This window comes from Notothenia rossii (genome assembly GCF_949606895.1).
Source record: "Notothenia rossii genome assembly, chromosome: 1".
Lineage (NCBI taxonomy): Eukaryota > Metazoa > Chordata > Actinopteri > Perciformes > Nototheniidae > Notothenia > Notothenia rossii.
The window spans coordinates 67,022,341-67,040,006 of record NC_136912.1 but is presented as its reverse complement, the minus strand read 5'-3'; the positions used below and the strand labels follow the sequence as shown (position 1 = coordinate 67,040,006).

The window sequence follows — 17,666 nt, the reverse complement described above, 5'->3', positions numbered from 1 at the left end:
TTGAAAATATCAGTTATGGTCTCGTTCTATTTCACCAGCGAGCACAATGTCTTTAACCCGCAACACCAGTAGATGGCAGCAGAGCTTCATGATGTCTCTAGCTTCACCTGTGATTGATGTATAACAGCCATAGACTGTATAGATAACAACCAACCAACACACCCTGCAATATGGGTCATTCCAAAATTGGAGGACATTTTCTCTGCCACGTATGACATTTCAAATAATCCATGCCCAAAATGTTAAAAAGTGCACTTGTTTTGCTAGATGTACTTGTCCTTAGACAAAATGAAAATGAAGTTGTATGAAAAGTGGTATCAAAATATGATTAGGTCTTGAGCGTGGAAAATGGCATTTCCTGGTCCCTCCTTCTTGGTGACCAACTTGCATATTAATAGCCTTTTTATTGACTTTTTGTTGCTATTATTTTTAAATAGCAGTCATAAACACTGAAACTATGTCCCTCAACATGCCGAATCCTATTTATTTGGCAGAGGAAGAGAACAACTGTAAGTGAAAGGACACAGAGGAAATTACATCAAGCCATGTGATACTGCTATTGGTAACCAAAGATAAGTCCTCTCTTTTATTTGTCATATTTTTCTTATTCTTTCAGAAAGAGTCTGGCCCTCCAGTCCAATGTATTGCTGTACAATTAACTTCAAATGAACACAACTGTGTTTAAATTATAGTTAGATTAAGAGGGAAATAGACATCAAAGTGCTAAACCACCCTTTAGGGCCGTTTAAAATCAACAAATAAAACATACTGTAATAAAATAATATTACTTGGCTGAGCTGGCCAAATCAATGTGTGTTATGGAATGGCATACATAGCTTTAAATAGAAAGACAAACACTTTTGCCCACGTCAATTTAACAGAAAATATGACCCAGTTTAAGGAATCAAGTGTGAAAAGAAAGTGAAGGCACATTTACCCCCCCCCCCCCCCCCCCCCTTCTTATGACAGAGTAGGTTTTCATTCGTGGGAAACGAGAGAAAACAAATAATGCTGTTGTTCTGATCCTCCCTTAGATGTAGTTTCCATTACCGGAAAACGAAAGTCAAGGCGCGACGAGGCAGTTCATGACATTTATGCCATAATGCCCCGCCCCTGTTTTATCAGCAGTGAGCATTTAAAGCTCCGTGCTCAACAACATCCCATCATTTACAGCAAAACTGAAGATAGTCAAGACACACATCACTTACTTTATATCAGAGCATCAAGAGCAAAAACCATCCTAACATTTACAGAACTACAGAGCTGAGGAAACAGCTGAATGATGAGGTGAGTTGCTGATTCTGGATTTCATTGTAAAAGTAAATCATAAGTAACATTGGGAAAATGAATGTCTTACTATTGAGTTATTGGAGAATATTTTTGCATAATGGACCCTGAAAGTTACGCAATCCGTTCCTTCTTAATTCTTAATTTACTTCTTCGATTTATGCCAGGTCTAAAGGAATTTAAAAATTATGTAGGCCTATTTATTTTTTCTTTTATTTAATAATCAGCCTATTACTATGGGATTAGTTTTGTATCATAAAGATAAAGCAACACTTTCTCAGAATAAAGCAAAACTATGAGTTTAAAAGAAAAAAAAACTGAGTCAAGCAAAATAAGTGTAATGTCGAAAATAAAACTGTAAGTTGCAAACAAATCATTTGTGTAATCATGTAAACTATAAGTCTTTTGTCTTTGTTTTAATATGTCTTTTTGTTTGCAGTTCTCTTTGCTTCTTTCTCAATGATCAGACTTTTGCTCTCGCTGCAGCTTTCTCGTTTGCGCTCCCTCATTGTTGGTTTTCGATTCTGACACAAACGTCCCAGGTGGGCGGGACTTTCAGGGGTGTGTCCCCATTGGCTACTCAGTTTTTGAGTGACAGCCCACTACACCACAGATCGTACAGTGCAACTCATGCAGCAAACTCCGGAGTCCACTCGGCCACGTTAGTGTTGGTTTCTCCTGGGGAGTTTTCATGAACATATCGGACTTCTTTTATGGATTGCTGTGCATTATACTTGTGTTGTGTAGTTTATACTTTATTCCAACTTTAAATATTTTAATACCTGAACACACTGCTGCTGTTAAATAATTTCCCAATTTGGGATTGATAAACTGTCTGTCTATCTATTTTATAGAGAAAAAAAAACCACATCTATGTATTTTCAAGCTAAAGGTGATACACAATATAAACTGTATACTATTATATTTTCAAAGACATGTTACATTTCAAAAGCATATATTGCTATGTTTAGGGCAAACAATTAAAGACTGCTTTAATTTAACAAATTCTACAATATAAAAGTGGCAGATCTGCTTTATTAAACAGACCAGACCTAGGCTGCATACCAACACAATTAGGAACATGCTCACATCTTACTATGTTGGTCTGAAGAGCTAAAGCATTCATACACAATGGATAAAAACGGTGTTGTCTCATTCTATATCCTGTGAGAAAATGATATACATTTAGCATTAAAAATTCGACATACTATTCCTAGCCTGAGGAAGATCTGAATAATCAACACATTTGAATGGAATCTCTAACATTTCCATGTAGAATAAAAAGAGTGATTATACAAATTACATTTATTGAAATTTGAACCAGAAGATGAAGTCTCAAAGAATGTTTTAAATAAAAGGACATAAAACAAAAAGGTGGATAATAATAAAATATATTACATGTGTTATGTAAAGACATTAGGCCAAATGAAATGACACTGAGCCAGTGATGCCAGCAACGCCCAGCGTGGATGAAGATGGTGCAGGTCTTTCTTCATGCCCCCCCTCCGTGCTGTTCCCTCAGAGGAAGTGGGAAACGGGATAAGACCTCTGGACACCACGCTGTCTCAATGATCCACACACTGTTAATATGAGAGGAAATGTTTTAGGAAATGATAAATATTAAGTTAACAAATAAAACACAGCTCTGGGGCAGTCATGGACGGTAGGTTTTACTACAAAGTTAACTCAGCCTCCATTGATTTTCATATCCAATTAGCGTGTTAATAAAATAAGCTATCATGGCTTATACTTGCATATCTAAACAGAATCATGAAAGCCTGTTGGTAGAGTCTGGCACACAAATCCGTTTGAGTGTGTGCGCCGGTGTCCCCACCCCTGTTCTACAGTATTGTTGTTTTATAGTTATTTGTTAATGTAACCCAATTTGTGCTATTTGAAATTGAAAAGGATATCACATTGTGTTTGTTACTTTCGTTGCAGTTGTATATGTCTTAAAGAGCATCTTGCAGGTTTTTATTTATTCTACATTTATGCTTAAACTTGCTTGAAAATTACAATTAAAAAAGTGAATGCAGGATTTGATATGTTTTACGAGAAACAAGGGCAGGAATTCAGAGGGAAAGGAGCAATTTTGAGCTCTGCTTTTAAAAACGCCTTTTTTTGAAGGTCATACGTCAAACGCGTCATATTACATCACGCAGGGGACACAGCTCCGCTCTCTGACCGCGGGTATAGTAGAGTTGCGTTGAGTAGAGCGGTTGTGTTTTAAGGAGCTGGTATTTTTCGGTAGTTTTACATTGTATTTCACCATTTGTAATCATGGTGCAGTATTGTGTTTGTGCAGGTTGCAGAAATACCAGCCTGTCAGGACATCGAGTCCACAGTAAAAAGGACCGGAGCTAGCGTTCGTTCCTGGGTGCGTTGTGCATCCACGTCCCTGCAGCACATACTCTCCACAGCTTTATCAGAAAACCTTATTACTTCTCTCTCCTCCCCCCCCCTTCGCTTCTCGCTTCTCTCTCTCTCTCTCTCTCTCTCTCTCTCTCTCTCTCTCTCTCTCTCTCTCTCTCTCTCTCTCTCTTTACAATGTTGTGATGTGACGCCGGTCACTCACCAAGATAGCTGCCCAGTTCTCCACTGGTTCTCCTCACACCACAGCTCAATTTCTCTCCGATGGCCGTTATTTCTTCTAATCCTTGGCTGCTCCTGGTCTCTTGGACGCCTAGCAGGCTCATAATTATAAGGTTGTGGTCCGTCATATGCATTCGAATATTCATGTTCAACTTCTTCTGTGTCGAAAGTAGCATTGGGATCCATGTTTATTAATACGTTACACCGGCCGCTCTCCCCCTTGTGTCCCCCGTGTTACGTCACACGCGGGAGGTCACGTGCCGAGGCTTGTTTATGCGGAAGTGAACATTTCTTACAAAAACGACGCCAGATGTCACTGTAGTGTATATTTCTGTATATGTTTTTGAAAATCTAGTGTATTGATCATTTTCCTACACATTTATTCACAGGTGTCTTTTACCTGGAAGTTGCTCTTTAAGTGTAATTTGGCTTGGCTTCCTATTTATGGACATGCTTTTATTTTGAAGGAGAGGTAGCGCTGTTGACAGGAAGTTGTTGTTGCTATGGAAACAACGTGACGGAGATTAACGGAGAAAATTAATATATAAAGACGGAGAAAGTAAACAATAACGTTTATGGTTAAGTGTTAGCACCCCCCGAACAGGCACAAGCTCTTACGTTGATATTGGAGATTTCAATAAATTCAATATGAAAAAAAAACGGGGAAAAAACAAACAAAACGAATATCCGAATAGTACTCCAATGTACGAATATTCGGATATTTGGGTACAGCCCTAGTATGTATAAATAAATACTAGTGACAGTGACGTGAGCAGTTATGTGGAGAAAACACCCCAGATGCTTCGCTGTCATTTCCTTAGTGATAACAGGTCGCTTACGGTTGTGACCCGTTATCCCCGGTATACCGGTATAGCCTAGTCAGCGCCCCTAGTTACACCAATCAGCGTCCGATTACCGTACAGCCAATCACAATGCGTGACGTCATTGGTAAGCAATGGACCCCAAACACATATGGTAGGGCGAACACATATTACTGACACCAGCGAACACATATGGTACTGACACCGGTGTCAGTACAATACGTTCATTGGAGTGTCTGAACCATAGACTGTATATATAACGTCTGAACGCTCACTCACTGCTCGCTTTGTAGCTAACTGTCCCTGCTATTAGGCTACTAGCTTGCATTGTACACAACTAGCACAACTTCTTTACTTCTCACTTAACACAATAAAGAAAAGAAAAGCAAATTAAGAATAAAGAAAATAAAGAATAAAGAAAGAAATAAAATAAAGAAAGAAACAGACCGTATAGTACAGCACAAAAAAAACAAATGATCAATACTTACATATATTTTCACTTGCAGTATTATAATAATTGAAATGCTGGTTCTTCTGGGGGTGTTCTATCCACGCTCAGGCAACTACCGCACCGCAGCTGCCCTCACTGTACAATCGCTGGAGGACTTGGGCTGTCACTCAAAAACTGAGTAGCCAATGGGGACTCACCCCCTGAAAATCCTGCACACCTGGGAGGTTTGTGTCAGAATCTCAAACCAAAAATGAGGGAGAACAAACGAGAAGAGCTGCAGCGAGAGCAAAAGTCTGTTCATTGAGAAAGAAGAAACAAGAACTGCAAACAAAAACCTATGTTAAAACAAAGAAAAAAGACTTATAGTTTACATGATTACACAAATGATTTGTTTGCAACTTACAGTTTTATTTTTGAAATGTATTTTATTTTGCTTGACTCAGTTTTTTTTCTTTTAAACTCATAGTTTTGCTTTATTCTGAGAAAGTGTTGCTTCATCTTTATGATACAAAACTAATCCCATAATTACTGATGAATGTATTTGTGGTTGTGTTTCAGCAGGAGGAAAAATGCTAAATCCATCTGTTTAGTATCTTTTTTTTCAATTAACTATTTTATTTCCCTTAGTCACCGTTACATTTCCTGGCTGCTTTGTTCGACTTTGTTGCTCAATGTCATCATACCTTTCTTCCTACCACCCTATACCTTACTTACTTGCAGCCTCCTTCCCAGTGGCGAGCCGTGACTTTGACCTACGCCCTCTGCGCCCCCCTCGAAAAAAAAAGGAAAAAAAAGAGTTATTAAGTCACAGCGTATACTTCAGCAGAATATCAAAACAACGGCCTGGGGTGCAAAACGCATCAATGAAAGCGACCCTCTACCACACAAAACCACACCTGTAATTAACCCAATTTGTGTTTTTTGAAATTGAAAAGGATATTGGATTGTGTTTGTTACTTTCGTTGCAGTTGTATGACTTAAGTGTAATTTGGCATGCTTTTATTTTGAAGGCGAGTTTACGCTGTTGACAGGAAGTTGTTGTTGCTATGGAAACAAGAAAAGTTTCACAGCAGGCGGAACTTGGCATAAAGTCCGCTATAATAAAACCCACCCATTTAGAGGGAAGATATGATTGGTCAATTGTACTGTCATTTGACATTACTGTCTTGTTGAGTTACTATAGCGGGCCCTCTGTGAATTCATAGCTGGACGTCCAACAGCTCCTGTCCAGCTCCAGTAACTCGCAGAGACGAGCTTCTTTCATTTAACTCTTCACATTCTAACAGAAACTGAATAGGCAGATTTGAAGGATTTATTTCTTTGGAAATGTTTTTTTAAATACAATTAAATCAAGTTATTTTGGTAAAACTAATGTTTTGAAACATTATTTTGTAGAATATCTTAGGCCCTCAGAGAGGGCCTAAGATATTCGCCACTGCTCCTTTTTCTTACCTTTTTCTTTCTTTTTCTTTTCCGCCACTGCTCCTTCCTTACCATCAACCTTTTTTAAAATTATTATCTCTTATCTTTCTGCCTTTCTTTTTTTTCTTCCCTTATTTGAAACACCTTTTTCTCTACTCTTCTGTTATTGTGATACACAATTTTATCCATTAATTTGCTTATTCTTTCTTTCACTTTGTTCCTTGCTGCATATCAAATCACATTTATTTCTTCACATAGACAACCACATTGAACTCTACATTGTAGAGCTCAATAATGTCCAACAACTAACAGAAATACAAATCCTTCCCTCCCTTCCTGTTAATTCAAGTTTACTCAATTTGTATCGGTCTCCCTCCCTCCCTATGAAATGTTGTTATCCAAACATAGCAAACTTTAGACCAGGGGTGTCCAAACTTTTTTCACACAGGGCCACATACAGAAAAATATACGAAGGGCTGGGCCACTCACTCGACGTGAGGTATATTGCCTCATCAAAATTAATCAAATGTAGGTAAATTATGCTTAACCCTTATGTTGTGTTCGGGTCTACCGTGACCCGTTTCAAGTCAAAATTATATAATAACTACGCTCTAGTTTTTTTTATCTGAACAAGGCTTCATGATATCCTCCATAACAGCTATATAAACACTACACAACTGATTTTGACAATTTTAGCCAAGTCTGAAGGTCTTTCTTTTTTTTCTAGCATGTGGGTCAATTTTGACACGTAATACCACAGAGGTTACTGTAGTTAATAATATAAAGTTGTAAAAACTTTTTGGGGGGAAATTGTATTCTAATATTAGTCTAGTAGTCAGATAACATAATTATATACTTCTTCACTATAGGGAATATAATGAGTGAATTTAATCATATTTTTTTACTTAAATATGTGGTGTAATGTGTTTTGGGGCCATCAAATAAAAATGACAGCAGGATTGTACGGTTATGAATGCATAATAAGTTAGTTATGATGTAGTTAAAACAATATTGGATGATAATCATTATCTTTGAGTGTTTTGGACTGAGATACAGCATGGGTCAAAATTGACCCGCGAACACCATGAACGGTAACAGCTTTTGAACACAACACAAGGGTAAATACTTGAATATGCTTTTAGAAAACAACAGCATATATCACAGCTCTCCGTAGGGTTTCATTTATTCTGTTGGCAGCTCATCCCTTAAAACAGAAGCCTCAGAATTGCTAATCATAAGAGGAAATAGGAAGGGTTTATTTCAAGCGTGATATGAAAATAAGTTATTGGGCATTTTTCTTATCAACTTAGATTTGATAGAAAATGTTTTCAACTTGAATTCAAATCAAGTTTGATTTATATAGCACATTTTTAAAACGATTTTCGGTTGAGCCAAAGTGCTGTAAATATAATAATTACCTTACAGTAAGGACACTATACAGTAAATACAACAGCACGGTTTGTGCAGAATATCAGTATGAGAAAATAATTGACTGAATTTGTTTGAAAAGTGGGCTTAACACAATACTGTGTAATATCGGTTTTCATCTATAATTAAGAAATACAATACAAGACAAGCACAAGTGTCATTTGTGGGCCATAATCCATTATACTTTTTGAATTTGCTTTTTGAAAAATGTATTCCTTTTGTTCTTCTTCAGTGCCTCTAAGAGTCAAACACTGGTGTCCAAACTGGAGGCCCTGCAGTGCCACTTCACCTGGGATCTGGACCCCAGCAGATCCTTACTTATACGTTTAAGAGAAAACGTGAAGGACATTGGCACTGAGGAGGGAAGCAGCTGGCTGGGTCACATCTACAACCTGCGAGGGTTCATTCAGTACAAGCTGGGCTTCAGTGAAGACGCCCAAAGTTTCTTCAACAAGGCTACAGAGGCCTTCAATAACATGAGAAACGCAGGTGAGGGCCCCTGGTTAGTGGTGAACTACGGGAACCTGGCTTGGCTGCACCACCACCTGGGAGACCAAGCAGAGAGTGAGGCCTACCTGTCAAAGGTCGACGCCCTGAATAAAAAATACCCATCTCCATCCCAGGAGGAGCTCCACCCGGAGACCTACGCTGAAAAAGCCTGGACCCTGATGAAGTTCAGCGCAGACAAAAAGCTGCTGTCTGCAAATTACTTCCAGAAAGCCATTGAGATGCAGCCGGACATTGTGGAGTGGAACACTAGCTACATCATAGGGTTAGTGAATGCTTCTAAGCACAGCAGCACAGGGCTGGAAGAGGAAATCTTGGAGAAAATGAGAATCGCTAAGGAACAGGATCCAGAGAACTTGTACCTTGCTGTTAAATACCTTGATCAACGTGCTAAGAGAGGAGAAAGTATTGAAGATGAAGCACGTGAGTTAGCCAGAGAGGTTTTAAGGAATCCTGTCAGCAGCTACAGTGGTTTTAAAGCCATACTAAGGGTTTACAAAACATATTTATCTGTTGATGAGGCTATTGATTTGGCAGAGGAGGCTCTGAAGGACCATCCAGATGAGCGTTATCTGAAGAGATGCACTGCTCTCTGCTACAAATGGAAGATAATCCTTTCCAGGGACATTCGCCCAAAGAAAAGCATGATAGACAGAGCAGTGGGTCTCCATCAAGAGGTGATTTCTCTCTACCCTCATTCTTCCCTTGTGAAGAAGATGGACCTTGCAAATGTGTATGGAAAGGCAAATGATGGCCAGGCGAAAGCTGAGCAGATATATCAGGAACTGCTAGAAAGGGATTTGGAACCAGCAGACAAACAGGTGCTTTACAACAACTACGCAAGATATTTAAATTTTGATCGAAAGGAGTATCAAAAGTCACTCAAATATCACATGAAGGCAGCAGCAATACCGCACCAATCCTTCTATCGTGACGGCAGCATCAAAGTTCTGGAGAAGATCAGGGCCAAAGGCAGGGACAGAATGTGCGGAGAAATAAGGGAGTTTCTGGCAAACCTGCAAGAGCCGTAGTGTTTTTAACAGCACAGGTAAAACAATCAGAAAAAAACGTAGGTATTGCACTACCTAAAAATAATCTGTATATACTTATTGATTGAGAAGATGTATAATAATAATAATAATAATAATAATAATAATAATACATGAGACTTGTATAGCCCTTTTCAGGAAACTCAAAGACGCTTTGACAGAGGATTAAAAAAACAAACAACAAAAAACAAAAAACAAAACAAAGAAAAATACAAAAAGAGATAAACAAAACACAAATAGGGGGGGGGGGGGGTGGTCAGTGGTTGAATGCAGTGTTGAACAGGTGGGTTTTGAGTGATGTTTTGAATACTGTGAGGGAGGAAGAATCTCTGATGGATTGGGGTAGTGAGTTCCAGAGGGTGGGTGCAGCAACGGAGAAGGCTCTGCCGCCCCAGGACTTGAGGTTAGTCCGGGTGGGGAGGGACAGGAGGTTGGCAGTAGCAGAGCGGAGGGAGCGAGTGGGAGTGTGTCTGTGGAGAAGGTCAGTTAGGTAGGATGTGTCAGAGTTTATGCACTGAAAAACTGTCAGCAGTACGATACACTCGATTTAGGAAATAAGCCAAATCCTTTATAACACAGGTTGTTGACATGTTGTTTTCCTGAACTATGTGTATGTGTTTTCCATTTGCACTGTTCTTTCTAGCAAAATACTCTATAACCTATGAAATGTGCTTTGCCGTAAGCTTTTATTTGTGTAATATAAAAATGTGTGATTTTATTGCAATATAGTATGGATGTATAACCTCAATAGTATTGCATGATGCAACTGATTATATATCAAGAGTGCCTCTATATTGTAAAAAACAATAAAAATGCATTATGTAAACCAAGAAATGTACTTGTTTTTGGTTTCCTGGTTGCTTTAGGGTTAATACATGCATATACTCTATAGAAAATGTAGCACTACTACTACCCTGTCAACAGGAAGTGGTATCCAAACAGTAACCTGGTTACAGCAGTAGATGGCAGCAGCAGAGCGTCATGGTGCAGGTGTCTCCAACAGTTCTTCATTGACACTGCAGACAGCTGCTGCTCATTATCTAAATGAGTAGAAAATAACGTGCATTAAAACTTAACTTCTCCATTTGATATGAACTCATTTACATATCACCATACACTGTCTCTTTCTATAAATCCTTTATATGTCACAGGGAAAGGGAATCAGGACCCAAATGCATAATGAAAGAGGAGGGTATACAAGTATAAACAACTGTTCCAAATAAATACAAAAGAATTGAGGGTTAGACAAGGTCAACAAAAGAAAAGTAGCTAACAAAAACGAGTAACAAACCAGGTAAACTTGGAGGGCATAGGAGGGCAGACGAGGGAAAACCAGAAGAATACAGATAGGGGACAGGAACCAAACTATGGAAACAACGACGAAGAACTGACAGAGAACATGAGGGAAAACAGGCATGTATACCCAAAAAAGACTAATCACCAAGACAACAGCTGGGTATGCACAACCCAAGGTGTAACACTTGCAAAGAATTGCACAACAGAGGTGGAAAAAGTACTCAGATCTTGTAAATAAGTAAAAGCAGAAGAACCAGTGTAGGAATACTCTTTTACAAGTTAATGTCCTGCAATCAAAATGTTCCTCAAGTAAAAGTACAAAATAATTAGCCTCAAAATATACTTAACGTACACAAAGTAAAGTACTTAATATGCAGATTGGCCCATTTCAGAAAAATATATAATATGTTTTGATTATAATTATTGATGTAGGCCTATTAAAGTGTTATCAAAGCTGGTAAATGTGCAGCTAGTTTGAATGACTTTGTTTACTGCAGGGTAGCTTGTGAATTTACTCCAGGTGTAACTAAAGTTAAGTTGATTATATTTCACATTATTAAATACATTTAGTGGAGTAAAGTACACAATTGACCTCGGAAATTGTAATGGAGTACAGAGTAGCATAAAATGAAAACAGTCAAGTAAAGTACCTCAAAATGAAAACAGTCAAGTAAAGTACCTCAAAATGTTATATTAGTACAGTACTTGAGTAAATGTACTTAGTTACTATTAGCTTTTGTTAGTTATTCTCGCGTCCAGGAAAGAAGCTTTAAAAAGGGAGACTAATGGAGTCTCAGAGAAGGTTCAAATGGGTACTTTAATTAAAAAAGGCGCGGTAATGTTACAAGCAGAATATTGTTCAGGTGTGAAAAACAGCTGTCTTCTCTGGCTCTCGAGAGCGAATCAAAAGGCAGAGAAAACACACATCCGTTGTTTAAATATCCTCCAATAGAGCTCCTGCATTGTATTAACCTGCGGTCACGTGACTTTTGGTTATCAGCCACCATTTTGGCAGTAAACATGACGACCGGCGCCAGCGTTTTCCTACCGTGCGAGTATACATCTCATTTTAATTCAAGTGAAATTCGGCTTTATAGTACAAAATTAGAAAGATTAAATATAAGCGACCCATATAATGCACCCGGTGTGCTTTTCAAGAGCATAACCTCCTGCTCTGAAGACGATGTACCCGACTTGCGCTACGCGGACATCCACAGCTATCTTGTAAGCTTTCCATCAGTGTACTCAGGAGACTCCCTCAGAGCTTACAAAAGCTTGGAGGCTTACAAATGGTGTCAGTCCGGCTTCGTAAACAACATTCAACTGTGGAGTCTTACATCCAAAAACTTCGGCATCATCACTGCAAGGGTAAGTATTAAATTATTCCAGTTTGATAGGCAGTGTCACGTTAGCATTGTTTGTTTATTAGCTTGTCTAGCTACGGCAGTGTCACGTTAGCATGTTTGTTTATTAGCTTGGATAGCTACTGCAGTGCGTCTGAAACTAGTTTGTATTTTTGCTTTTTGAAAACTTTTTGTAGCATTGTACTGTATTCCTTCACCCACCTGATATGAAGTGATCACTGCATAAGCGAAAGCAAACGGCCGGGGGGTCCCATCTTTCAGTCTTGTTCAGACGGCTCCTGGCTCTTTTAATCGCTGCGATCCACTTTTCCCTCCTCTCCGCGTCTTTTGGAATGCGATAATAAGATACACCTTTCTTCTTCCCACGCCTATTTGTGCAACCTGGTGCACAGCAGTTATCCACCATCCTCGACAGTCTGCCAGTGCCTGCCAATGAATTTACTGACGCGATTACTGCCAAAATGGATGCCCCCTTCGTTTCTCGTCACGTGACCAGCATATGTGACATCATCCGCAGGAGCTCTATAGCTCCTCCTTGTATGCCGTTTGGCGCTGTAGGGTACGGTGGCCGGCAGGTGCAAACGCTAAACAACGGTCAAAAACACACACATAAGCAGGAAACACCTGCAAATAATGAAATGAAAAACCAACAAATCCTGAAAACAAATACAACTGGGGTTACGTAATGTAACCCAGCTTCTATGAGTATAGGCGCAGCCCTCTAAGGCTATCGCTATTGGGTAATCCCTCCTGCACGTGTGCAGCACTGACAGATTTAATCCACGCCCACCTATGACGTGGGCCCCACCTCCGGGCTCACTTCCGTATAAATAGGAAGTAGGCCCTACCATCTACTCCTACACAAACAGCTTTTCTTCAGCTATTCGCCGAGCTAGTGGGGCCCGACCCTTAGAGGGCTGCGCCTATACTCATAGAAGCTGGGTTACATTACGTAAACCGAGTTCTATATCGTATAAGGCTTCGCCCTCTAAGGCTATCGCTATTGGGTTAAGGGCGAAGCAGGATGTAGTCTACGCCCCACTGGTTCCGTCCGTTACCAGAAGCACAAAACACACCTACTCAGTTAATAACCCATGTCCATTTCGTCCTGCGTAAATGGAGCATCACATTCCCAGGGAATATAGCATTTAAAGAATGAATATTCTCCATCAGGGAACGAGGGTAGGCTTACTTAGGCTACCTGTAGTTTATAAAAGATAGAGACCGAGTCTCCTTAAATAAAACGATCAAGAGAGGGGAAAAAGGGCAGCTCTCTAAGTGCCTACAGGCAGGAGTGAGAGGGCACGCAATTAAAAACCCCGACATTACTCATTCTGACAGGCTATTCAGTACTGAATGTGTCAGAGAGGAATGGAAGACATCCCTCAAATAAAAACGAATAAAAGAACAGGGTGAAGACCAAGATGCAGCAGTGCAAATGTCTTCCACTGTCATTCCTCCGTGCAACGCCGTAGAGGTTGAAACTCCCCTGGTGCTGTGCGCTTTAATGTTCTCCGGGGGATCCAACCCAGCGGAGACATACGCCTGTGACACCGCCTCACATAGCCAGTGTGACAGGCGCTGTGTAGACAGAGGCTGCCCTAATGAGCGCTCTCTATAATGTACAAACAGACGCTGGGATTTGCGTAAAGCAGCCGTGCGTGCAATATAGCCTGCCAGCGCGCGCACGGGACAGAGGAGATGAGAAGTGGCTTCTTCCTCCGATGTGTGAGGAGGGGGCAAGAAGCCCTTCAAGGTTATCACTCTTGATCTAAAAGAGCTTGTGATCACCTTTGGCATAAACGCCGGGTTCGGGCGCGATACAGCTGAGCTGCCATCTCCTTGGATCTGGAGACATGACGGAGCCAACGAGAGAGCAGACAAGTCACTCACCCTTTTAGCTGATGTCAGAGCTAAGAGCAGAGCTACTTTGGCTGACAAAAACTTCAGGGGAACCTGATCTAATGGTTCAAAAGGAGCTTTACCCAGTGCGCGCAGCACTAAAGCCAAATCCCATTGAGGCGCTAAAGCGTGTGACACCGGTCTGAGTCTCTGTACTCCTCGTAGAAAACGTTTTGTCAGAGGGTGACTAAACACCGTGCTGATCTCAAAACCTACGGGGCATGAAGAAATGGCAGCGGCATATGTTTTTATCGTGATATAGGCCAAATTCCTGTCCAGCAACAGAGGAGGAATGACAGCACGTGAGGCAGGGGACACGTAACGGGGTCCAAGCCTTTCCCTACACACCAATGCTGGAACGCTGTCCATTTGGCTGTGTAAGACGCCCTGGTAGACGCGGCCCTACCCCTGAATAGTACTCACAACATCTTGAGAGAGGCCAAGCCTCTCTAAGTGTTCCCGCTCAGGGGCCATGCCCACAAACATTGGCCTAACATTGGGTGACTGCTGATCGCTCCCTCCACCTGGGAGAGAGCATCCCCCCGCCACGGAATTTCCCACGGTCTCCCTGACAGCATCCGCTGTATGCAGGGAAACCAGGACGCTCCCGTGCGCTCCGGGGCTATTAACACCGCTATCAGCCGCTCCTCCTGCACTCGGTCCACGAACCGAGGGATCAGAGGGACTGGTGGGAAAGCGTACAGTAACACCCTGGGCCAAGGTCTGTGCGCGAACGCGTCCACCCCCAGAGGGGGGTGATCATGCCTTCTCAGGAAGAACCAGAGAGCACATTGCGCGTTCCCGCGTACAGCGAACAGATCCACCTCCGCTCTTCCGAACCTGCTCCATACCTGGGAGACCAGCTCGGGGTGGAGGCTCCAGTCCCCTTGTCGAGGACCTCCTCTGGACATGAAGTCTGCCCCTCTGTTCAGCTCGCCGGGAATATATACTGCTCTGACAGAGAGTACGTGTGTGCGCGCCCAGCACAACAGCCTCCTGGCTGTGTCCAGCAGCTGCGCTGATCGTACACCTCTCTGACGATTTATGTATGCTGCCGCTGCCTTGTTGTCCGTTCGAATCAACACATGATGATTCCACAGCAACGGGGCGAAGGGCCGGATTACTCTCCATATGGCGAGTAATTCCAGCGCGTTTATATGAAAGGACATGTGAGGCGGCCACTGTCCCCCCACTGCCTGCGACATGCATGTTCCTCCCCACCCTGAGAGCGATGCGTCTGTAAACACTGAGGTGTGTGACGTCACTCTGCCAAGGGGAACCCCCACTGACAGGACGTGGGGACTTTTCCAGTAGGTCAGATCTAAACCTACGGACAGAGGAATGTACACCATGCGTCTCTTCTGACGCACGGGGTCGATGCGCAGGCGAATAAACCACCTCTGAAGTCTCGTCATGTGAAGGAGACCCAGGGGAATCACCACGTCACCAGCTGACATCATGCCCAACAGCTGAATCACGGAGAGGGCTGTCACCACCCTGCCGGCGTGACGCGCCCGAGGAGAGCTGTCAGATCCTCCACTCTCCGCTATGAGAGTCGTGCTCTCATGCGGGCTGAGTTGAATTCCACCCCCAGATATATGATAATCTGGGAGGGAAGAGGACAGCTCTTCTCCCAATTGATTATGAAACCCAGGCTTGACAGGTGAGATACAAGCTGTACCGTCTGTAAAGCAGCTTCCTCTCTGGAGCGGGCCAGCAATAGCAGGTCGTCCAGATAAAATAACACTCTCATCCCTCTTCTGCGTAGCGGCTCCAGCGCCGTCTCCACACACTTTGAAAAAGTGCGTGGAGCCAGAGAATATCCGAACGGCAGTCGATTGAACTGGTACGCCAGGGCTATTCAACTACACATTCAGTTGGGCCAGATTTTATAACTACAAAATTCAGCTGGGCCAGACATTCAGCAGCCTGTAAAAGCGGGTAGTGACACATTTTAAACCAACACATATTACTGCGATGAAAAACATGCAATTTTTATTCATTGTTCATCTAACAAAGGTAGGTCAAAAAGTGCATACAAACACAACAAATTAGCATTAATTTAACAGAATCTGAAAAAAAGTGCACAGTTGTAGCATTACATTTGTTTGCTTTAGAAGTCAAATATTCAGGTTATTTTTTTTTAACCAGGCACATCACAAAGTGCATTTACTGAATACAATAATAGCAGTCTTAATAAATGTCCTCACATCCAAAAAAACCAGCTAAAGAGCTCCAATGCAACACAAAGAGGCAGTACTGTAGCAATACTATTTTTTCACTTTTCAAGTAATAACAAAAAAATCATACGTTTTGGTCACATTTGACCCAGACACATTACAAAGTGCATTTAAATGAATACAGAAAGGGATACGGGTAACTCTATGAATGAATACTACACTACACGTCTACTATAGTAAACTAGGTGCTTACTATCACCTAATTTGTGATTTGTCATCGCTGACTTTCTCAATGGGAGAAGGGACATTTTTTGTTTTGAACAAGAGCAGTGATTTTTGGCTCATAGGATGTCAATGCAATCCTAAGACATTGGTGAAGAGTGCTGTCAGTCAGGGAGCAGCGAGTGCTACTTTTGATTGAGTTCATGTGTGAAAAGCTTGATTCACATGTGTATGTTGATCCAAACATACTGAGCACACAGATCGCTACTTTCTGAACGTTAGGGAACTGCTGTTTTTTGACATCACTCCAAAACTTCGCTGGCCCGTTAGTGCGCTGCATGTCAATAAGTTCCAGTGTATATTTCCCCTTGTCGATGCAGGGGACCACTTCCTTTGCTCTGGTTGATACGTCCCTCTCTATTGCAACAGTGAAGGGGTCTCTGGCAAAGCCCATCATCACCTCTGTGGGCAGAGCAAGTCCATCTAATCGACCGGCAAAGTTCTCTTTCAACCTCGCAATGAAATCTGTCATCACACCCGTGATTTGTGCCGGAGATGTGATGTGTTTGGGGAGCGTCGGAAAATTCAGTATCCGACCCGTGCTCAAGTCGGTCGCGAAAAGGTCCAGCTTGACTTGGATCTGCTCCACAAGATAAATGACCGTTTTGTCTCTGTTTACGCTTCAGAGTTGAGAGAGACATGTTTTAGAGTTGCTATCATAGGACCACCCAGGGCCGGCTCTAGACAATTTGTAGCCCTAGGCGAGATTTGAGTTGGCGCCCCAGCCAGAGAATCGTACAATAGAAAAGATAAAGATCAATAGAGTATCCAAGGAATACCCAATAGAATGGGGGGTGGACGTCACATCCTCTAGGGGGGTCCGGAGGTATGCCCCCCTGGGAAGATTTTTTTTAACATTTTAAAGGTCACATGTCATGCTTTTCCGGTTATTACCCGTCCCCTTGTGTGTTATGAAGGTTTTTCTGCATGTAAACGGTGTGCAGAGTCAAAACCCTCAAAGTACACCCTGTAGCGAGTAAAACTCTAAAACAGAAAATACCTCCCCAAAACGCCTCGTTGGTGAAACGTCATCATGACGTCATCATCCATTTGATTCTTCCGGGTACGTGCTTACGAAAGCACGT

The 17,666-nt window shown here is 41.8% G+C and overlaps 1 protein-coding gene across 1 annotated transcript; it reads left to right on the top strand.

The window, feature by feature from the left end:
• The first annotated feature begins 1,127 nt into the window (after positions 1–1,127).
• LOC307029407 (interferon-induced protein with tetratricopeptide repeats 1-like) lies at positions 1,128–10,391 on the top strand. Its single transcript, XM_079665369.1, has 2 exons — positions 1,128–1,287; positions 8,234–10,391. Exons 1-2 carry the CDS (start codon positions 1,280–1,282, stop codon positions 9,537–9,539), a joined length of 1,314 nt encoding a protein of 437 aa, XP_079521495.1. The 5' UTR covers positions 1,128–1,279; the 3' UTR covers positions 9,540–10,391.
• Positions 10,392–17,666: the final 7,275 nt, after the last annotated feature.